Source organism: Onychostruthus taczanowskii, unplaced genomic scaffold (assembly GCF_017590055.1).
Source record: "Onychostruthus taczanowskii isolate IOZ18803 unplaced genomic scaffold, ASM1759005v1 scaffold6, whole genome shotgun sequence".
Lineage (NCBI taxonomy): Eukaryota > Metazoa > Chordata > Aves > Passeriformes > Passeridae > Onychostruthus > Onychostruthus taczanowskii.
This window is the reverse complement of record NW_024503679.1, coordinates 12,037,497-12,061,455: the sequence shown is the minus strand read 5'-3', so window position 1 is coordinate 12,061,455 and position 23,959 is coordinate 12,037,497. Positions and strand designations below refer to the sequence as shown.

General features: G+C 41.4%; 1 protein-coding gene across 12 annotated transcripts in view; it reads left to right on the top strand.

The window, feature by feature from the left end:
* Positions 1-23,959, top strand: part of AKAP13 (A-kinase anchoring protein 13) — a 206,665-nt gene that overhangs the window by 156,453 nt on the left and 26,253 nt on the right. For 8 of the 12 annotated variants that reach the window (XM_041418359.1, XM_041418362.1, XM_041418361.1 and 5 more), the window contains 7 exons: positions 2,357-2,410; positions 5,767-5,829; positions 8,126-8,303; positions 8,866-8,974; positions 16,898-16,940; positions 18,670-18,775; positions 22,348-22,519. In XM_041418359.1, coding sequence (XP_041274293.1) covers positions 2,357-2,410; positions 5,767-5,829; positions 8,126-8,303; positions 8,866-8,974; positions 16,898-16,940; positions 18,670-18,775; positions 22,348-22,519 — 725 coding nt within the window. Of the gene's footprint in view, positions 1-2,356; positions 2,411-5,766; positions 5,830-8,125; positions 8,304-8,865; positions 8,975-16,897; positions 16,941-18,669; positions 18,776-22,193; positions 22,290-22,347; positions 22,520-23,959 lie in introns of those variants that run through there. The other 4 variants (XM_041418364.1, XM_041418369.1, XM_041418367.1 and 1 more) reach the window with 3 other exon arrangements.

Here is a 23,959-nt window from a genome sequence, read left to right as displayed (position 1 = left end):
TGTGAGGTTCCCTGCCATGCCTTGCAGTGCTCAGCATTTGGGCTGCGGGGTGCTTGGGCCAAACCCTGTGTATTCTGAGCCCAGTGGTGGTTTGGCCTGTGTTTTTGATGCTCTCAGAGCAGGAATGGCCAGTTGCTTGTCAGGGTCAGGGTGCAATATCCTCCCTAGAGCTCACAGAGGCTGCAGCCCCAGGTGTGCAGGGCAGTGCCACCCTCTGGCTGCCTGTTGTGTCCTCATGGCAAACATTTTGCTGTTAACAGAAACAGAGCCATTGCCTGTGGGGCTGGATGGCATTAAATTAAAACTGGCCACTCACAGCTGGTTCCTGAAAATTCTGACCCCTGTGGATAATCCCGGGAGACGCAGCAGCCTCCCATCAGGAATGTATGCATCCTTTACACAGCAGCTGTGGGAATATCACCTTCAGATCTTAAAGTCAATGTTGAAAACCATTCAGGATTTTCTAAGTAACATACAGTGAAAGATTTGTATTGTTGCTGTTGTTGTTCTTTAACGCTGTCACCTTTTTTGAGCTTCATTCCTGGTGTCCAGGTATTTAAATAAGTTAAGAAATCCCCATCATTTTTAGAAGTGACAAAAGAGTCAGCATACCTGCAGGTTTATGACAGAATGAGTCCATAAGCTCATAAACTCATTTGGGGAGATTTATTTTTAATTGTAGGGCCTGGTGCATAAGGATTTCTGAGGGAAATAAACTGCATAGCTGATAATCACTGCTAACACTGAACAGATGGGGTTAAATTCTCCTGCATCACACTTTGGAGGCTGTTTCTGATATGGGAAAATACATTCATTGTAAGTGTAAGAAAATCTGAGTTAAAGGAGCAGTAATTCTTCTCATATGTTCTCACATACAGCTGCAGCTACATAAGGATAGCTGTCGTGTAGGGTAGTTAGAAAAGCTGGGTGGGTCTGTGGTGCTGATTAGATTCATGTTTGTTTTTATGCTTCTTTTAGAAAGGAATTTGGATTATTTGCTGTGTTGTTTTGTTCTTTTCTTTGTTCTTTTCATATCTGGCTGTTGTGATGTTGAGACTCTCGTTGCTTAGTGAAAAAAAACAAATACTGAGGAAGTGAAGTGCTAACAAGTGACTTTCACTCAAATCAGTTAGATTCGGAGTGTTTGCTTAGTCATTTATTTCACATGCAGTATATGCTTTTCCAGTAGAAGGGGAAAAGTCCTTATTGCAACTTGACTTTTGCAAACCTGCAAAGTGGAGTAACACTGAGCACAAGCCTTGGATGAGGTTTGTCCTGCTGATGGGCAGGATCTGTGCTGCTCCCACCACCCTTTGTGCTCCCTCCCCTCCTCTGGGCACCCATGGCACTTCTCTCCTATGTAGGTGAGCAGCTTGCACTCACTAAATGAGGAGAAGAATAACCAAATAAAGTGTAATTGCCACCAAAACCAGTCCAAGGATCAGAACTGGGCTGTGCAGCCAGGAGGAGGAATGGGGCGACAGAGTGCACCATCAGCTGAGCTCTGAGAGGTGCTTCCTGTCCCAGCAGTGACTTGCAGCCCCTGTCCACACCAAAAATAGTCCAGACCTTGATGACAAAGATAGCTAAGTCAAGCTTAGATAGAGGACCCAAAGAGCCTACAGAAAAAAAAATCAGCCTTGTGTAAAATTTGGTCTTTTCCAGTGTTACGTGTTTTCTCTTTGTAAGAGGGATGAGTATAAAAGTTTGTTCACAGAAAAGATCAGGAAAAAAATAATAGTCTTAAATGAAAACATGAAAGGATGCTCAGTTCCCCTTCACTTCCCATCTTTCCTCAAATGTGCTTCACAGATAATCCTTGTGTCTGCATTTTGCTATTAAAAATACAAAAAAACCAACAAGGCTGCACAAAAGGACGTTCATCCTTCAGTTAATTCCTGACATTCATAGCAGATTTGAAATGCCTGTCTTTCAACAATGCTGCAGTGTGTGTTAAACATCCAGGCTGGGGAAAGAAACACCCTCATGTTTCACTGATGGATTAAGCACTGCAGAACTGGAGCTGGTGTTAATCACCATTGCTAACAGCTTCTGTCAAAGTGTTTGGCCTTATCTAAACTCTAAACTGACCTGGCTTTGGCAGCAGTAAAGTTGCAACATGGTCAATACCTGTGCAACCTTCTTTCTGTACAAAATAAAACCAACCAAATCCCAGATTTATTTGTAGAAGAAAGGAGAAACACAGAGACTCATTACCTCCTTTCATATTCCATTTTGTGTTTTCCCTGTGTGCCCATTCCCTCTGTCTGTATGTTGGGGATATTAATCCTTTAGCTGCCATTTGTTAATTTTTTTTCATTCAAGCTGCTGACCATTCTCCATGATTCATTTTCAGTTCAATGCGAATTCTGGGGGATGGTATAAAGAAGCCTCCCATTCATAGGAGAAGGTACAAAGCCAACTAATGTGACTAACTGTATTGTGTTTGAATGTCTACTAACTATATCCTCTCACGTTATCAAACCTGTAGTACCTCTGGAAGTATTGGCATTAGAGCTGTGCATCCCACCTGGCTGCTTTTTCCCTCCAGTCTGACCCAGGGCAGGTTTTGTGCCCCACAGAGCACATGCTTGAGCTGTTTTCTCCAGGACATTGTGTTAATAATGAAGAGAAATCTCAGATATGATTTTGTTGGCTTTTGCCATGTGTTAGATTTGGTGTTGGTTAAGACAGTGGTTTACCTGGGAGCATGTGTGTGATTTGGATTTAAAGCACATCAGAGACTCCTGGCAAGATTGCAGGAGGGGCAGCTGGGGGAAGGGATGGGTCAGACACGATCTCAGAGCTGCAGAACACTCCGCAGGTCTGCAGCTGGTTGAATTAAATGGCTTTAATTTTGCTCTTTTGATGGTCTTTATAACCATCTTCCTAAAAAATAGAAAATAAGGTGTTTTTCTCTTTACTTTCATATGTTTTTCCTGTCTATAACAAACTTCCAGTTTCTCATCCATCCCACAAATACACTCATGTTACTTTTGCATTGACTATTAGTATATAAAAGAGGATACTTAATTTTTGACACAGCAGATGTGGGCTGTCCATATGTAGACATTTTAGGCTAAAGAAAAAAGAGAAGTTGAACTTCTGCCCTTCAGTGGTTCAAGCTTGTCTCACCTCCCATAGCCTGGTACCTCTCTTCCTGTGCTAGGTTTACTCAGGATTTCACTTCACCTGAAATATGGATGGGGTGTTGTGTGTGTAAACAACCTACCACATTCCCACATGTGAAAAGAATGTTACCGTGATGTTATGACCAAAAACATCACTGTGCCTCGCTATGCATCAGCATCAATGAACCCCAGCAGCACTGTACAGTTCAAAAGAATATTCTTAAAAACCAACTTTAAAAAAAAAAAAAAGGCATAGGGAAGAACATGCTGTTTTTCTTCTAAGAAGCCACTTCATTTGTACCACTGCAGGAAGCAGTGCAATGCTTGTCTTCTCAGCTCATGCAAATGACCTTATTTTTGTCAGTATTCTCTTAAAGCTCTTCTGTAGGAGTTGTGTTAGTATTTAGAGTCAAAATATCCTGAAACACTGAGCTTACATATAGAATAAAGAAAACATCTAGAATACCTGGTCATATCTGAAATGTGTGATAATCCCTTCATAAACACTTTCTCACTGTTTCTGGTCTCTAAACCATTTTGGAATCATCCTCTCTAACCCCACTTGTGGAGCAGGAGCCTGAAACTGATTCCAGCTGTTTATGCTCTCCCACAAGACTGATGTAGATAAAAGCTCCTCCTCCTCACCAAATTGTCTTCTTTAAAGGAGTTTTGCATGGTCTGCATTGATCTTTTTAGGATTTTATGAAGTTGCCAACAGACTGTGTGTGGCTCCCCCGCAGGACTGTGATTCTGCAAGAGTGCTTTCCACAGCCTTTGCCAACAAATCCCCTTCCTTCTTTCTGTGAGATTTCAACACTTCCAGGCTTCCTCCTGTATATGTAGGGCTCTTCTTTTTTCCTCCCTCTACAGTTTTAGCATTTGGGATCATCTCCATAACGTGGCAGTGGTCAGGAATAGAGGCATCTTTTAGAGTCTAGTGTAAACATTACATGATTTCTTTAATGAGGGGAATCTTCTTTCCCTCGACTGAAAAGGGACCACACAAAAATGAGTGGCTTCGAAAAGCGAGGCGACATAAGGACATCTGAAAGGGTCCCCCAGGCTCAGTGCTCTTGTGGCCACCAGCAGATGGCCTGGGGAATCACGTGTGACACCTTCCTTGGGGTGCTTTCTCTGCTGCCCCTGAGCAGGTCTGAGTGAACCCAGGCCTGAGAGTGCAGGCTGTGTGTGATGGAGATGGATTTCCTGTGGCCTGGACTTGGTTCCTCTAGGATTTCACACAAGTATTCAGTCCCTGCCATCCCCCACTAATACTTAAACATCTGCCATTGTGGTTGAAGTGGGTGAGGACGATGAAGTACTTGGAAATATTGGCATGTTATGGGAAGGAATGTTTCCATGAAGAATGTTTATAGTACTGTGCTGAGAGCTCCTGGTGAAGCACACCTTTTGAGTGCAAAGCTTTGGGTGTGTCCTCATCCAGTCAACATCCTTTATAAAACAGGCAGCAATTACCTAAACTCTGCCATTGAACACCCATCCAGAACGTTTCCAATTGTCAAACCCTTCCAGAATGTTTCCAGTGTTGCAGTGTGTGTGGAAACAATGTGAGATGGCATGGCATGATGCATTCAGTGGGTTTAAATCTTCGTCTGTGCCCTCAGAGGCTTCTGGCACTCACAGTTCCTTGTCCAGGAAGGCTTAAATTTGTTCTGCCCTTTTCATAGGCTCCCATTATGGAGTAAAGCCTGTTCTGGCCATGTCCCCTCCTTGCATGGATCTCAGACCAGGACCTGGGAGCAGGACTTGTGCTTATTAAAATTCCCTTTAGACAATGTATGCTTCCTGAACAGCTTTTTCAGGATTTAGGGATCATATAAATGTCATAGCTGACAAGATTAATTTCTCTCTTTCTGCAAAACCTGCAATTGAGCCATGAGCTAACAGAGAAAAAATAAGAAAAGCAGTCTGAAATAACAACAAAAATATTTGCATTCTGTATTTGCATTTCTTAGGTCTTTCATGATGCAACTTTGGGACTCTTTCGGGGAATGGGAGCTGAAGGGTTTTTTAGTTAGTGGCACTCTTGATTTAATCCCAAGTCAATAGTAAGATTAGCCTGTTTTTTTTCTTCCAGCCTCTTTCACTGATTGACTGTGTAGCATTTAAGAATGTGTCTTTCTCCTTATTTTTCCAAGTGTAGCCTGAGGTTATTAGTATTTCTATGGAGAGGACTAACACTATGAAATATCTGTAAGGGATTCTTTTTCTGATTTGAGAATGAGAGTTCCCAGGAAAATACTAATAATTACTAACATAATGGCTGTGTGTGATTACTTACAAATTGGCTTTCGTATGTTTTAGCCTTGTTTTTCCCAAAAACCTCTCTCCCCACAAGGAATACTTTTTCCAATACATTGTATACTCACTGGTGGAGTTGGTTTGGGGGAAGCGTGAGCTGTCCTGCTCCCTGTTCAGTTGTAACCTCGGGCATTTGGGGTACTGTGGTGTGTTTGTTCAAGCAGACGTGTGCTACTGCATTATTTCTGAGTTTGTTGTTTTTTGGGTTTTTTTAAGATATGTGAGAGTGAGAGTCTTTTCACGTCCCCCATGTTCCATAACAATCCGATATTCACTGCCCTTTTCCTTTCTTTGCCTCTTTTGCTGTTCCTAGTTTGAGCTGGTGTCCCTCAGGCATACAGTACATTGCCATGGGTCCTGACTTTACTTGTAGAAGGTATGGTATGAATAAATGTGCAGCAGCACAGGAGCTCTGCACACACCCTGTCGTCAGCTTCTCGTGCATCGCCTCCTCCACCGCTGCTCTGGCTGAAGTGTGCACGTGTTTGTTTGCTTGGTCTGCTTTTTCAGCAATTACTCTTGGGAGTGGATCCTCAGAGCTGGGCTGCAGGTGGAGGTGGTGGCTGCTTTCCACTGGCCTCTGGCAGTAAAGAAGCTGCACTGTTGGGTTGAGCTGCTCTGTTCTGTGATGACTTCAAGCCGTGTTTTTTTCCACAGCAGTGATCAGGATGATAATTGTGAGAGCCAAAGAATCAAACCGAGATTAAATATGATTCAGCACTTCTCTGTAGCAGATCAGTCTCATAAAGGATTTAAGTTCACACAGACTTGCTCTCTGTAAATTGAAAGACCTAGTCTTTTCTTCAAGGAGACTAATCATGTAAAATCTTCCCTAAAAAAACCAATCTGATCACCACAGATGAAGATTTCCCAGGCTCTTAAAGTTTGCATCTTCTGTAGAAAGTCCCAGCACTGAGACTGGTGTTTGCAGGCCACATCTTTACCCAATATAGTTTGGAAGCCAGTCCCCCACAATTTATGGCTTTGTAGCTTTACTCTGGCAGTTTTTGCTGGTTGTGGGTAGAGCTATTAAGTCTTTTTCTGAAGAGTAGATATTGAGAAGGAAACCTGCCCTTCATGGACAGTTAATTATGTTTGGTGTATATATGCCAATCAGCAAATTGCAGACCAGTATCACTGATAACTATTTTATGGGCTAATATTTGGAGGTTTTAGCTAGTTTTTTCACAAGTACATTATTTTTTTTCTCTACTGTGCAGCAGCATTGTTGGAATGTAAAAAATAGATTTCTTCTGTCCTAAATAATCAGTAGAAATGTGACTGATTTCTACCTACAGGTGTTTTAGAATAAATTTTTTAATGCCTGCTGTTGATACACATTGATGAGTCACAATCTTCCTAAAGCAGATTAAATTATAAATGCTTCAACTAGTCTTTTTTTCCTCATTAATTACCGTGAAAAAAGGTTTTTATATTACTAAATCTTCTTATTCATGGCTTATTGCAGTTTTTGCTTTCAAGGTGCATATTTATGAGCCTTTTAATGCTTCTAAGGGACTGCAGAGCATTAATCACTGATATGCAAGTCTACCTGAATTTAAAGCTCCTTTGGTTGTTTAAATCATCTGTACAGCCTGTAGCATGTTTTCTTTTTCACGTGTTTCATGTCAGCTTGTTCACCACAGACATCATGATTACCCTCAGGTTGGGATATAAATCCAGGGTAAGGCTGGCACTTAGTGAATATCAAATCAAACATTGGCCATGGATCTGTGCTGGTGTCCTGGGAGGGGAATCTGCAAAGCTTCACCCAGTGAATCCACACTGGCATTTCAGTGGGTTTGTTGATGCTTTGGCACGAGGAGCAAGAGGGTCAGAAGCAGAATATTAGGGCAAGATTTATCGGATTAAATAGTCCCATGTGAAACAGGATGTGTTCTGTATAGATGTGAGGAGAGTATCACTTGTCTATCAGCACCCATCTCTACAGAGTTTGGCCAGATGTTTTATTTCTAACAGTTCTGCAAGCAAAAGTTTAGTGTTTTATTTAGCTTTGAGTTATTGCCCAGCTCTGCTGGGCAAGACCTAGCTCCCTCAGTAGATGATAAAATAAAATTGATTGGGTGATGGAAACAACATTTATTGAATTTAAAACAAAACCACAGCATGGGTAAAACGAAACCAGCTTTGGCAGAATAGATGACATTATCAGTGCCAAAACGGTGCAGTGTCAAGATTTAAAATAGATTGAGAGGATGTGGCTGCAGAGATGAGTGTTACAGCAGCTGATGTGGCTGCTGGGAGGAGTATTGGTCCATGACAGGCAGCACCTGGTAGTTTGATTTGGGTGGCTTTATTCCAAGGGAGAGCCTAATAAAAAGCTATCAAAGAGAATATATGGAAATGCCAAAATCTTTAGAAGGGGTGTTTCTGGATTTTCCTGTGCACCACTCAAAAAGAGTATAAAAACCAGTAGGAAAGGCAATTACCAGGAGTTTCAGTGGTTGTTCAAGCAACAGACAAACCTTCATTAGAAGCACGAAGATGTTGCTATTTGCTCTGAAGAAAAAAGAACATGCTGAGGAGTAGCACCTGCCTTTGCCTGCACACTTCAGTGCCTGCTCTGTGTTTTATGTTTGCAGGTGCTCTGTGCTGAAAGACATTGGTCTCTGAGAGTTTGGCAGCACCTGACCTCTGTGCTTTCTCTTTAGTTACAGCCTGGAAGGCCTTGCTGGAGACTCTGGTGAGAACAAGAAGCCCTCTACAAACCTGGAGGCTTCTTCTCTGAGCTCCAAAGACCTCAGGAGGAGTCCACTTGCCAGCAATCAGTCCCTGGTCCTGCTCACTGAGGAGCTCGAGCAAGGAGAAATCAGAGACTACAACCACCAGGTAAAGCTGTCCAGCTAGTGTTGGATGTCTGGGAAATGCTACATTTTGGAAGTCATTTTCCCAAGTGACAGTCTGACAAAGGCTTCCACCTTATATGTACATATACATAATGTTAAAAATCTTCTGTCTTTAATGTGGAGAAATCTCTGGCTGTTTTAAATTTTCTACTTCGTTCCTTGTGGCAATACTTTTCTCTTGCTTAGAGGAATGGCATTTTTGGGGAACAAACTGCTAAGCATCAGATTTTTTTTGTCATCTTGGACCACAGCCTAGTTCTGCTGAGGAGCTGGAGTCACAACAGCAATTTCCATGGCCATCAGAGAGTTTTATCAATATGTGATTTTTAATGCCTTGCAAGAAAATCAAGCCCACATAGTCTCTCTGTTCCATAATTAGTCATCTAACGCTTAAAAGGCAAAACAAAATGTTGCATTTCACCTGTGCACTGTTTCACTGTTTCAAAGTGAGAGTTGCGGTAAACATCAGCCCTGAACTGGGATCTGAGGCTGGAATGGTCCTGTCATTCCTGACATACTCAGTGTGGTTCTGTTCTGTTCTGCAGGTGCATCAGGCATCACAGCCACAAGGATTTAACTTCTCCTCTTCTGCTGTTTCATCTCCACTGACCAAATCCATGTCTCTAATGTCAATTAGCAAACCAGTGCTCGACAGTGAGTAATCCAGTTTTCCCTTATCCACTCTGTCATCTGTATAATTGAGTATATCTTCTTCCTTCCCAAGGCAAAGTGTGCTACTGCCCACTCATGCTTCCTTTATTACATGAAGGACATGTTTCACTGCTGCATGGAATTGTGGGTGAAAAGGCAGAACTCATTCAGTTTAGTTTTGTTCTTCCCAGAGTATCCCTGCCATTTTCTTTCTGTTAGGTTTCCTCTGTGTGGGTTGTTTTTGGTTTTTTTCTTTCTAAATTAGACTACTGGTATGAAAACTATGATGTATTGAGTTTGTTAACTAAAAAAAAAAAAAAAAAGGATCTAATTTTGCATCCTTTCACCTTTCAGAGTTTCTTCCTTTGATGTCAGGTAAATTCCACTCGAGATATTTCTTCTCTGCATCTAGATTTTTTTAAAGCTGATACATGGGAACTTGAGAATCCATGTCTTGATCTCCTTGGAGGAGTTTGTTGTTATTCATTCTGAGTTAAATATTTTGGAGCAGTTGGGTATAATTTATTGAATCTCATTCCTGGAGAAAATAATAAAAGATGATTCTATAAAATTTTCCAGTTTAGCTTAATTGAAGTGATAACAAGCACTTAATTTTGCAACTTGGCTGAATTGATTCTTTCAGCTGAAAAACTCATTCAGAAGGCTGCAGCTGGATGTGCTTTGGATGTATTACACATGTTTTCATTTTATTAATTGCCAGCCAGAAACCCTATTGACATTTTAGCTCTTGTCAATTAGTAATGGTGTGTGATCTTTCCTCTTTATTAACGTGATTCTCCCTTGCAAAGCACAAGATGCTTTAAGAAAAGTGTTTTATTCATGGAGGCAGCTTGCTGGAGGAAGCTCACAGGGATTGTGCTTTGTTAGGAGGTGGTTTTAAACTCTTCACCATGATAATCCCATGCTTAATAAGGATGTGGCCTAATGGATGTGTCCCCCAGCAGCAGTAACCAAAACAGGGCAGCTCTGTCCTGTGAAGAGACCAGATCCTGCCGTCTGTGGTGGCATTGCCTCTTCCCTCCTCGGGTTGAAGGTCTTCATTGTTGTTTTTTGAGTCAACCAGTTTCTTGGCATTGCACCCAGCCTGTGACCAAACACCAAAAAACTTGGCTGGCTCCCCAGAAATGAGCAGCTGGTGGCTGAGGGAGCCTGGATGGCCAAGGTTGTTCAAATGTCCTGTGGCCAGTTAAAAGTGCCATGGAGGCTTGATTATGCCATCTCCTTCTAGAGCCAGCCTGGCCACCCTGGTCCCTGGAGGAAGAAGGAAAAGAGAAGATGTAGTAACCTCTCCAGAGGGGCTGTGGGCAAAGTAGCAGGGTTAGTCTTCTGCTTTGAGGCAAATGTCTGTGGGTTTGGGACACTGAATGTAAACATTATTAACATTCCTCTAAGCTTTATTTTCTCAGTCATTAATTTGTGACATTTTTATAGGAAGGTGTTTTTTTTTTTTTTAATCAGAGCATTTGAGGGATTCATGTGAGCATCCAAAAGGAATAATCACTTGGAAAATTTAGCTCATGGATTTTTTCCCTAATGCTGACACCTTCCTGACTACAGAAACTTCAGTAAATCATCCAGAAAAGTTGTGAGTGCCCCATCCCTGGAAGTGTTCAAGGCCAGGTTGGATAAGGCTTGATACCTGCTCTAGTGGAAGGTGTCCCTGCCCATGGCAGAGGACTGGAACTGGATGGATTTAAAGGTCCACTCTTATTATTCTGCTTCATTCTTCCCCTTTGAAAGAGGAACAGTTTTATTTGATTTGTGACTGTAGGACATGTGAAGCAGTTTGGTGCCTCTTACAAGGAGGTCTTGATGTGTAAACTCCCCTGTGTCACCTGGGTTTGATGTTCATGTTTTTCCAGCAGGACACTTAAGAGTTATGCAAGAATTATATGGAAGTGAATCCTAGGACAAATTCAGTTCTTTATTCCATTTCCATAATTTTGTGGTAGGTGTTTAAAAAAAACCAGAAGACCCTGTGATCCCTGCAAATGTGTCTGAATGGGAAGAAAGCAACATGCTGTGCTCAACGACTTTAAAGACTAAATCCAGATTAATAAACATATGGAGGGTTTTCTGTTATTTTACTGTTTATTGTCATATGTGCTGAGGCAGGAGCAATTTCCAAGACCAAGTTCCTAGCCCACACTCCATCTGATGTGTCAGATGTTCCAAGAGCTGATGTGGCCATTCACAATGTTAATCCTTCAGCATTTTATAGAGGGAGGTCACAAGAGCTGTTGGCTGGAGTGCTCGGAAGAATGCTTTTAGGGTTGGAATAGCAAATTTCCAGTGTGGAGCACTGTTATAAAGCCAGGAATTGCTATAAATAAAACCACTGAAATGGAAGTTGAACTGTGCTGGCGAAGGTGGTTCAATTTACAGTAAAGTATTATTGTTCATCTTGACTTTTAGTCTAAATAGACAGTAGACTACAGAAGAAAAAGTCATGTTGCCTAATTGTATTCTTCAGGCCTGGAACACTAGAACAACTCCTTCAAAAGGCAGTCTAAACAAAACTAATGCATGGGTCTTCCTAAGAATTCTTCAATTTAAATGCCTTTACTGTGCAAATTGTAGTCAAATTGTTTGTAGACAATTGGTACTTGTGACTAATGGCTGGAGGAAGTCTTATGGGGAGTTCGTTCTGCATTGCTTTTGTAGCATTGGCTATTCCTTGAACAGTGTTTTTATATTCTGGATTCAGTTTTAATGTATGATACCAGCCATGCAAAAAACTCCCATTGTATGTGGCTGACAGGACATGTTTTATTCAAAGAGAGAAATAATTGCTTTGTCTTTCTCTTGGAAGATCAGTACTGGTAAAGTCTTTAGCCTGTTTTCCCTGTTCTGCAAGTGAATTGATGTATCCATGGAATGACTAAAAGTACCTGAATACCTGTGCTGAAGATGTTTAATGTAGGTGTTTAAGTAGGACCCTTAGGTCAGACCTGAGCAGGGGTTCCTCAGCCCTGTCCCAGTCACCTGAGGACACACAGATGCACCATGTGAGCAGTGGGTGTCCAGCAACCAGTTCATAGCTCAGCAGTTTCCACCTGTGCTTGTATGAAGAGAAGGGAAATAGGGCCGTTGGGAATCCAGTTTCAGTGAACAATGGCTAGCTGCCTCCTAATTCTCTTTTCAGAGGCCATGTACTTACAAAGAATTGTTGGGAAGCTGCTGCTATGCAAAGGCTGCTCTTAAAAATAAATGATGGGATATTTGATATCCCATGTTAGTAGACTAATTGCTGAGTTTGGCACTACGTTTGGTAGGCATCTTCCAGGCAAGGGCAAAAGAGGGGTTAGGCAATTTCTTTAAAATCGGGACTTTTACATTTTAGAAGAAGGCAGAAGAAATGCTTGGGGTTTTTTTTTTGTTTAATTTTGGAAGAAGAGAAGGGAAGTGTCTCCATTTTAATGCTGAAAATTTTGAAGGGTATAACATTATCAACATTGTTGATTTTTTTTCTAGACGTAGAAGTGGCAAGAACCCCCCCACAGTAGATAAAGTCAACACTTCAAATAAATTGTCCTTGCTAATATTTGGTAGCTTTGCTGTATCATTTAACTGCAGAAAGAACCTTCACATAGGTATCTTGAGCTGTTCTAGTTTGACTCCATGACAGTTCTTTCACTGAAGCTGATGCCCTTTGTCCAGAGATCCATTTTATTGTTGGTGTTCTGTTTGGAAAGATTCCTGCCTATAGTTCTTCACTAAGAGGTCCTGTAAGAAATTGTTATCAAAAAGAGAAAGACTGGAGCCTCGAGCTGTGCATGCAGTGAGACCTGTGCCCTCTGAAACCTGCACCCTCTGGAATTTGCACATTCTCACTTCTTTGTTTCTTGTGCCTTTCTGGAGCCAGCTGCTTTGCAGACTTTTCCTTTGCTTTGCTTTGCTTTAGTTTGCTTTGGCTGCTTTCCTCTCCTTTTTATTATTAAATGCATTTTCAAGCATGCTCTAATGTCTGCTGTTAACCCACTTCTCAGCCCAGGGCCGGACTCGACCATCGAGACGAATCTCCTTCTCCTTCAGCATCTCTCCACTCATTCCTAAGTCTAAAACTCTCTTTTCTATTGGCTCTTCTTCCAGTGATGAGGAGGAGGAGTTGGATAGTAAGTAACCATTTTCTGTGCAATGCAGCCATAATGGGTGGAAACACAAGGGAAATCTGGTTTTCTGCTTCAGACACTGGAATTTCACCTTGCAAACATTGAACTACCCTTTCCATTGCGTGATGTCTAACAGCATTATCTTAGTCCTGGATCTGAATACTAACTAATGGCAGAATTAAAAGGATTGTTATCCAAAGAATCTTCTACATCAGCACCATCACATCTTATGTGGTTAGTTTTACTCTGCATCCCTGTGGTAGATATCATCACCTGCCACTCTGAGCAGCAAGATAATCTTCACCTTTTTACTAAAACCAAAATATTTGCCTTGAGCTTGTTGCAGGGCATGGAGTTAGCAGAAGAGGTACGTCCTTGCCCTCCATAGGTGACAGTGAGTGAGAAGTGGACAGAAGCCCTGATTATTAAATTCTGAAAATCTTCACAGCGTCTTTACAGTTCCCTCACTATGTAAAAAGCACAAACAAGTAGTCAAAGACCTTAAATCCTCAAGGTGTTCATATCTAGGTCCTGATATTGTTATCAAAATAGTTCTCTGGGAAACAGGTGAGAGTCCTCGGACAACATTTTTTTTCTCCTGCAAACTCCATTGCTAAAAGCAGCCCATCTAAGAAGATTGAATTAAAGTAATTTAGACTCCTCTTTATTTTTAAAATAGGCTTACCGAAGATTATTCAAAATGCTTCCTATTTCTTAAGCATATTTTATTAGACTGTTGAAATAAACCAGACACATTCCTTGTGTCCTTACTGGGATAGGAGAAATTGCTTTCCAGTCAAATAGATTTTGATTGCTTCCTGAATTTAAAACAGTCTCCACGCCATCCACATTGTATATATCTAAATTCTCCTCCTTTCCATTCCTGGTCTTCGCTGTGGGTTTGTCCTTTCCTTCAGCAAAGTCCTGTGCCCAGGTGTGATATTACCACTTCCATATTTAAGCTCCTTCCTTGTTTCTCTGTCCTTTTCTTCTGCTTTTAACAAAACCCACAGTTCATGGTCCCCACAAGGTGAACTGCAAAAACTCTGCATTCATGTGATGTCCCACAGTAAAAAATATCCTTAGGTACTTTTTGTTGGAGTTAATTTGTTTGTTTGTTTGGTGAGTTTTGTTCTTCTCAGCATTTGGGTTATTTTATTTTTGTGTTTGTTTTTTTTTTTTTTTCTTTTAAGCATCCAATACTCTATATTCATGTTAGGGTATGACAGTTTTAGAGGATCTTTATAGTAGCCAGTATTTATCTTCTCTCCCTCAACAGTGCTCCTGTTAACAATGATAATTTAAGATAATAGCAGATATTGTCTCAAACAATGGTATTGTTTTCATTACATATTTGAGGATACTGTGGTGACTTTCTAAAGGTTGATTTAGCCACAGCTCTTTCTGAGCCTGCTTTGGCAGTGGGCATTTTTCATGGAATAATCGCAGACCAGTTTGTTTTTTCACATCTTTAGGGTTCATTTCTCATAAGAGGATGGATGTGTGAACACAGATTACACGTGCATTTCACTTACCACTCCTCAACCTCTCCATTCCTGCTTTTTCTTTAGAAAATGGAGAATTAGTTGAAGTTTTTCTGGTGATACAATTAAGACATGGATTTCAGATGGCTGGACAACTATCATGAAGCCTTTGGATTTCTTGACCCACAGAAGTTTAATTACTAAGAGCATTAAGGCATTGCAAGCTGGTTTCAACATCCTAGTCCAGTCACTGCTTTCTGCAAAATGGATCTTGATTAATTATTTCAAGTCCAGCTACTATATGAATTAATTTTTGTGGGTGGTGCTTAAAAGGTATTCAGATAAATACAGCAAATTTTGGTTGCTAGCCCAAGTTCATTGGACATAGACAGGAGTTTTGGCTTTTGAAACAAAAACTTAATTTTTTTTTTTTGGGTTCTGAAGTCAGATTTCAGTTTTATTCCTGGTCATGACAGGGAACAAAAACATTATGAAAATATGCTTTCCTTCCCCTGTTCTACTTCAGAAACAAACCAGAAGGTGAGAAGATGTGTCTTTTTCTATGCTTATCTTCCTGGGGTTTACAGCTTGCAGCAGTATTGATCATGTGATGTTATATTATAATCTAAAGTATGAAATCATAAACAGACCTTAATTCTTCACTGGATCCATTTTGCCTGCCAGCACCAAGAATCCCCCATTTTAAAGATGAAACAACTATTGAAGTAAAAGATAAATTATGCATAACTGTAGTTCTCATGCAGTGTATTTTCTCAAGGTAGTGAAAAGCAGTCACAAATACCAAATTATTGCAGCTCTTAGTTCAGTGTTTATTCACATTTCTGGTGTTAACTACAAAGAAACAAAAAGACGGGAAATACTTAAATCCAGTCAAACTGATGAATCTTCTAAAAAAAAAAAAAAGTAAAGAGTAAGGAGGTCTAACCCAAATTAAAAGCAAGCTAGAAGTGAAATGGGAACCAGAATTACTGGCGCTTTAACCAAGGATTTGAGAGTCTGTAAATTATTTATGTGATCCTAGTAGGCACTTAGGTTTTATATTATAGTTTTATATTATGAAAATATAATATCACTATTGGAAGTTGAATAGTAGACTTCATTTCATACATATTACAGTATTACTAACTTTGGTGTATTTGGGATAAATCATTAATGAGGTGAAAGATTTTGCAAGGGAAATATTAACACAGCTCTCCAAGCAGGGTTTAGGTAACAGGGTATGCCTGTATTTTAGTTTCTCAATATGAAGAAATGATATTTCTGTCTCAGACTCTGTTGGCACTTGAATCAGTGGTTAGAAAATCTGTATTTAAAGCCTAGTATTGAATGCAGTTTTTCCTAATGCTCTTACTGTTTTTGGATAAAGGGCCATCTTGGCCTCTAATAGCAAGTAGCTCTTTTGCATTCATCCTTAGTATTAAGAGAATTGGAGCCAAAATACTGTTTTTCTTGCAGTATATATGCAGAAGCCTAGTAAGGTGACAGTCATGCAGCTTCTTGAACTTCAGAGAGGGCTGCAAACATTGCTTGTATGAAGGTTTTTTGGAGTCGCAAGCCCAGTTACTTCAGGGAGAGCCCTCTGTCCTGGATCATTTAATCCTGATTTTTCAGTCTTCTTCAGTGGTTCTGGTAAATGGTGTCAGCTCCCAGATCTGCTCCAAATGCATTGTGCAAGCAGGTTTCTTGGGTAGAGAGAGCTGGTGCCACTGGCAGGGCTTCAGCTTCGTGTTGAAATTCAGCCTTTCCTCAAGCAGTGTTTCGTGACGAAGCCCCAGGCTGGTAACGTTCTGTGGAAAACAGAATAAGGCTTCCCTTGTTTCCCTTACTCTTTATGAAGTGCCTCAGGATTTTGATGGGAAAATGAACTACAGTTTTATCAAGGAGAAAAGTTTTATACACGAAACCCGGATGTGCTGTACAATAGATCCTTTCTAGTGGAGTATAAATAAAAGCATTGTGTCAGAATGATTCTCATTTATACGTATTGTCATTGAATTGGCAGTTTTGATTCAGCCACCCTGATTTACCAGCAAGTTTAACAGTTGCATGGTCTTTACTTAATAGCTGAAGAGTGATAAAAATACTAAACAGGCTTTCAACTCAGCATCTAATTTGAGAGCAGCTAAGGATACAGGGAACAAGCTTGATCCTGAGCACATGAAACCTACTTCCAGAAAACATTTCCCTTTCCTCTTGAACCATCCCAGTGTGCAAACCATGTTTTTTGGAATCAGTGGAGTAAGCTTGCAGTCTAACCTGTCCCCCCCCGCCCCTCCCATCTTTTGCAGGTGCGCAGTCATTCGGCGGCTCCATGGGCTCCTCAGTGCAGAGGTACAGTATTGCAGTATATACAGTATAGTATTGCAGTATATACAGTGCAGTAGTGCAATATATACAGTAGAGTATTGCAGTATATACAGTGCAGTAGTGCAGTATATACAGTGCAGTATTGCAGTATATACAGTGCAGTATTGCAGTATATGCAGTACAATATTGCAGTATATACAGTGCAGTAGTGCAGTATATACTGTGCAGTATTGCAGTATATACAGTACAATATTGCAGTATATACAGTAGAGTATTGCAGTATATACAGTGCAGTCGTGCAGTATATACAGTACAATATTGCAGTATATACAGTGCAGTCGTGCAGTATATACAGTGCAGTATTACAGTATATGCAGTGCAGTAGTGCAGTATATACAGTGCAGTAGTGCAGTATATACCATGCAGTATTGCAGTATATACAGTGCAGTATTGCAGTATATACCATGCAGTGTTGCAGTATATACAGTGCAGTATTGCAGTATATGTAGTGCAGTATATACCGTGCAGTATTGCAGTATATACCGTGCAGTATTGCAGTATATACCATGCAGTGTTGCAGTACATACAGTGCAGTATATACAGTGCAATATTGCAGTATCCTGGGGACACCCTGCCTCTTCTCGGGAGACTCCTGCACTGGGCTCTGCCCTGGGCACCCCAAAGCCTTCCTGGCACCAGGGCACTTCAGCTGAAATCAGAAGCTGTGAAAATCAGTCCTGTGTCTCTAAAGGCTGAAGAATGTTTTCGATCACAGAATATGAAAGTCTCAGTCTCATCTCTTTACAAGGCTCTGTTTATTCATAGCTAATACCCAGCATTACTGCAGGGTATTGGTTTACCCTAAGTTTTATGTTACACTAAAAGTAGTTCTTTCTGCCTGTAGCTAATTCTCTCTAACTCTCTATAACAAAGGCCAAAATGATCTTGTTTTTGTGTGTTACTTTCCATCCTTGCAAGTTGCACAGAGGAGATAATCTTCCTGGTGGCTTTCAAGGTGCTTCCCTGGAGGAAGGACGTTTGTGGCACTGGGGGTCTGGTCTCTGTATCACTAACAGCTTTGGCTTTATTTTGTGACTGGGAGGCTCTTCGCCTCTGCTCTCTGCTGTCCTCTCCTCCTTGGTTTAATTAGTATTTGTGTTCTGCTTTTGGTTTGTGTTGTACTTAATATTGACAGACCGTGTCCTTTAATGCAATAATAGTTCCCTTATTCTTTTATCAGAGCTGAAGAAGTCATAAGCTTGTGCATGTAAAGGCTGGCAAAAATTATATGGGATCCTAAAAAGTCCTAAATTAATATACATAGCCACTGTGGTTTATTACTTGATATTGGTATTCTCATTCCTCAGGGAAGGCTTTGCAGACAGTGTGGTTTCTGTTAAAGGCATTCACTGCCTTTTCAGAGTTCATTGGATGCCTTTCTCTGGAAGGAAATGGTTCTTTACAGCATTAATGATTCCTGGTTATTTGACAAGGGGAGCAGCAGAGGGTGCTATGGCATGGCTTGCTTCAAAACAGATATGAGGATTCCTTGAAATTTATCTGAAAATGAGTGGATTGGCATTTTGTCTTCACTTTTCCTTCTCTGGTAAAACACCATAAAGCACCTAGACTGTGTTGGCTAATAATTGCATTTGTCCTTTAAAAATAATCTATCCATTTAATAGACACTTTGGGAAGGAGAAAAAAAAATATGAAAGCAACTTTTATATATACATATTTTTTTTAATTTTAGCATATCTGAAGAGAGCAGCAGTGTCTCTGCTGGTAAAGGTGTAACAAAAGTCAGCCGCACCTTCAGCTACCTCAGGAATAAAATGTCCAGCAGCAAGAAGAGCAAAGTAAGTGCTTCTTGTGATTTGTGGAATGCCCACAGGCAGCAGAGAGGAGTTCTGTGTTTAAGTCTTTGCATGACAAAATTTGCAGCTCATACTTATACTAAATAAAAGCCAAAATATCATTGAAGTTACAATTTCTTGTCTGCTCATGGTGGAATGTTTGCATTATGTACATTTTTAAGGCTCCACTGGTACATTTAAATAATTTGACCAAAAAATTCGTTGGAACACTGATTTCTCAGAAGCATTTAGATGAGAAAAACCTGTTATAGTTAAAAACAGAACTAGCAAAAACAACAAACCTTGAAAGAGGAAGTTTGAAACCAACAAGAAGTTGGTTTCTGGGCTGTGAGGAGGGAGGGGAGGCTTCAGTGTCTTTCCAGCTCGTTTTTAGTCATGTCCAGACCATTAGAAATGCATTTTTCTGGGATGAAATAAAGCAAAATAAAGCACATCTGAGCCTTTTGAAAATTTAGAGAGTTATGTGAAAAAAACCTTTAAAATAAAGGGGTGTTTAGAGCAATAACTGGAGGGGATACTGATAGAAGTTGGTGTTGGTGTGAATTTACCCTTGCCTGGCATGTTGTTTGGGATTATCAGTGAATCTCTTGCTATTAGCAGAGTGCCCTGATTCACATTTGCAAAGTCTTAAACATGCATGCTCTATCTTCTTCAGTTCAGGAAAAAAACCCTCTTTTTTTTTTTCTTTTTTCCTTTTCATTTTAGTCAAGACTTTTGAGAAATTACAACAATTAGCATGAGTAATTTCTCTTCTTCGTTGCCTTGCACAGTAATAAGGCAGTGCTGTGCCAGCAGCAGCATTTCAGGGTGTATGGTAGGAGTTGCAAGTGTTTGAAAGGATTAGGAGGCAGGGAATATACGTGACCTGCAGAGCAGGAGGAGCTCAAACACACAAAACCTCTCTGTCTGGGCAACTTCTGCAGCACTTTGTTTGCTGAAGTACTACATAGCAACACTGAGGTATGTGAAAATTCACTTTTTCTGTAGCCCAAACATGACAGAGTGTTTGATTTACTCCCCTCCACCTTTATAAAAGGTGGTCTTATATTGACTTGTAAAATATCAATCACATCCTTTTCTGCCTGTATGGGTTTGGTTTTTAGTTTTGGTTTTTTTAGCAGTGGAAGCTAAGGTAGGGCAAGATGAAAGCAATAGCAAAGTAGCTAAAATCGTCTTTAAGGAAGTCAGCAATTGTCCAACAGGAGGCACAGCACAGAGGAGTTGAGCAAAACGGGGAGGGGCACCTCCCCATTTTGCTCATCTCCTCCATGCTGTGCCTCCTGTCCCCGGCCCTGCTGCAGCCTCTGGCATCGCCATGGGCTAGTGGGGAGCAGCTCCTGGTGGGGAGCAGCTCTCCTGCCCAGGGGAAGGATGTCCATAAAATGGAATAGATTCTCAGAAGTACCTCAGATAACAGTGAAGCTGGTGGGACTGAAGCACTGGGAGGTAAGAGCTGGGTGTTTCCTGGGGAGTGGGATCCGCTGTCGCGGCGTGGCTGCGGTGCCGCCGTACCTGTTGTGGTGGCTGCTCTGGCACGTCACTTCAGCCGTGAAGCTGGGCTCCAAATCTCACTGGCAGCTCCAACAGCACAAATATAGTCTTGTTCCTACAGTCCTTCTTTAAATAAAGTTCCAGTAACTGCCACAGGAAAAAAGAAAAAGCTGAAAAAAATTTCATTGTGAGACCTTGTCTTTTAGTGGAGTGGCTGGCAGCCCTTGTGTGGAGTTTGCTGCTTCCTCCTTGAAAGTGGTGCACCGATTTCCTGTTTTTCCTGGGGCCGTTCAGCTTTAATTGAAATCAAAAATTAGACTTCAGAATTGCTGGGTTTTGCAGTGAACTTCAGGTAGGCTTAAAGTATAGGATGGGAAATCTCCTTTCAGCATGAGAGCCACAAGATTTGGCTTGAGCTTAGAGTGATCTTTTCTCCTGGAGCTTCACAAGGCTTGGCAGTAGAGCAAAACTCTAGGCATCAACTTGTACCATCAGCCCAGACCTAAACTGCAGAGTTTTAGTTCCTGAATCCTTCCAGGCTGGATGTGGTTGAAGATGGGCAGGTCAGTGGGTGGAAAATGGGGCTGTGGAGGTTCCTGTGGTGTGGTGTGAGCCAAGCTGATGGCTCGGAGGAGGCGGAGATGTGATGCAATGCAGACTCTTTTCTGGCAGCTTTTCTGCTTCAGACAGGATTATTCCATATGGTAATACTCCTAGTTTTGCTTATTTGCAGAACAAAACAGCAGTTTTGGGGCCAGTAAATAGACTTTCTGTTTGACACTTTGCAGGGAGAGACTCCGGCACTGGCATTTTGCCTGGGATGTGTTGGGAGAGGAGTCCTTAGGCTGAGTTGCTCATGATGTGAGTGTGTCATCCAGGGCTCAGCAGTTTCCCTGCAGTGGTTGCAGAGCTCCATCCCTCTTTAAGCCCCTTAATGGCAGTTGCTTACATGGGCAGCTCTGCAGCTCCCTGATATTCAGGCTGGGACAGTATTAGGCAAAGGGCACGTGGCATACAAATAACAAAATGCAAAGATAAGCTGACAGAAGCCTTTACCAGTTTCTGGTAAAGCTTCTCCTTGAGATGCCAGGAAATATGCAGCAACAGTTAAAAGTATAGACCTGAAGTTGATTAGTGTCATAAACATTTTGTAGGTTGGTACATGGAAAGATGAGGAGTTATAATTCAAATTCAGAGTTTTTCTGTGGAGTTGCCTTTAGAATTTGTTTGGAAGAATTCCAAATCCATGAAAGGCTGCAGGGAAAAATGTTTCAAATTTTTAGTAATTACTATTTTCTTTCTAAGGTAGTGATAGAAAAGAATCAAAAACTCTGCTGAAAGTTGGAGAGGCTGTCTGTGCTTGTCATCTTTCAAAGCTGAGTAGCCTAGAGGTTGATTCTGGCTTGTGGAAGATGAGAGTGTCTTTTATGGTATTGCTGTTGTTCTCCAGCCTTTGTTTGGTGCCGTAGGTTGAGAGTTTGTAAAATATCCATTTTGCCAAAAAGCTTCACATGGTTACTTGGGGTCGCATGTAACTGTTGAAAAAGTTGCTAGTTGGAAGGAAAACAGAGGTGGAAATATTTTGGCAGTAAGGCTGTAGAGGCACCGAGGAAGAGCTTGTGTTCTCCATTAGAAATGCAGTTGCAAATCACGAGCCTTATGGTTTGGCCTTAAATGAGCTGTGTTGAAAGTCTGATACACACTGCATGTGGTATTTGTATTTAGCACAATTTATTTAAAGTGCTGAAGAGGCTGATGAGAGCCCAGGAAAAGAAAAGAGGTAAAGTTATTAAGCCAAGCAAGTTTAAAACAAAGGTAGAAGGAAATAAGTGACTTCAGAACAGTCTCGGTGTCATCTGCAGTGTGAGACACCTGTGTGAGTCAATACTATGTAAATCCACTTCCACAGGGGCTTTTTTAAGGGAGAGCTGTGCAGACACATGGCCATTGTTGAGGTGCACCTCGATCGATACCCTCGCCGTGCCAAAGGCAAACACTGAGCAATCTGTAACTAGGGAAGAGACGAGCCAGTGACGAGGCTTTTGGTCATTCTGTCTCGGCAGGAAAAAGAGAAAGATAAAGAGAAAACTAAAGAGAAGGACAAAGATTCCAAGGAGAAGGAAAAAGATAAGAAGCTGTTAAATGGACATCTCTTCACTGCAACCTCCGTTGTAGCCCAAGCAACCTGTTACCACTGTATGAAGCCTTTCAATAAGGATTCGTACTACTGTGCAAGTAAGTCAGGGGGGTTCCCCCCCTTCCATTTGTTTTTCATTGAATCTGGCATGGAAAATGCAAATCTTACACTTTATTTTCCTTTTGCTTGAGGATGTGAGGTGGGAGGGAGACTTAGGAGATAGTGATTCATGGAGCGGTGTGTCGCCTTGTGGAAACTGAACTGAAATGAGTCGTGGCTGCATGGAGGTGTCCTGAAACCTCTTTACTAAACCTGAGCTCAGCCATCACAGCATGCCAGGGGGTTTTCTACCCTTTGTTGGGCTCTATCAGTCAGGAGAACTTTGGTTCTTTCAGCTGCATGTAGTGGCTTGGAGCTGAGGTGATTTGATAAGACGGACAAAGGACAGAGACAGCTGGCTTGGATCGTGGCTTCTATTTCCTTCCAATGGTGAAAAAAAAATGTCCCACCCATCTGTGGTGTATTGCTTTAATTCTCTGAAATACTGCTTTGGTGAGACCACAGCGGGAACCACGTTGTACAGAAAGGAAATGCTGACCCTCTGCTCCCTTCGAACAAGAAATTGCGTCACAGGTCAAATGACAGCTACCTGTGTGCGTGTGAAGGATGTGCAGCACAGGACAGGCAGGGTGGGAACCCCACTGAGGGTTTCTGAGTGATTGGGGATTTTGTCCTCATTTCTTATCAGACGGTTTCTCCTGCCTGTAGCTCGATAAGGTCTGCGGTGTTTGTGTGGTCAAGACCGGAATACTGCTTGGTTCATGCAGCAACCCAAGGCTATAGAATATGCAGACAAAACCCATTTTTTCCCCACTATAGCTCAGTAGAAAAAGCTTTCCTCTCCTCACTATTAGCAATTTTTTACTCCACTAGCTTAGAAATGAGTCAGAGCGACTGCGGGAACTGCTCCCAGGCTGGAGCCTTCCGTTCCTGCTGGTGGATGTGAGCAGGGGAAGGAGCAGCCAGCTGAATCCCAAATGGCACTTCTGAGTTTCCTGGAAGAGATTTCAGCAGAGTTGTTTGTCTGAGACACGCTCTGTGTCAGCCTGATGGGAAATGTAAAACATCAACAATTACAAACTCTCAAATGCATCCTCTCCCTTTCCCCACTTGATTTTCTTAACAGCTTCTGAAGCCACATAGAAAATCAAATATATCCCAGTTTAATGCTCTATATGTTAATGAGTTAAAATAACCCAACAATGTCATATGTTTTAGCACAGATGTTCTTTCCTTGTTTTCAAGGTACAATGCAAAATTGTTGCATGTTTTCTGCATTGGGCAGGAAATGAATGTCATAAAAAATGTTTGGTGAAGGCCTACTTTGAGAGCTCACATCAGCGAGTGGCTCTTTCTCCCACTGCATGTTAAAATCAGCCTCAGATGCTTTGGAAATGATGGATAAGCAGCAGCAGAGGCTCTGATATTCCTGTGCTGATGTAGGCTGGTGCTACACCACTGCTCTGTCTCACCTATGG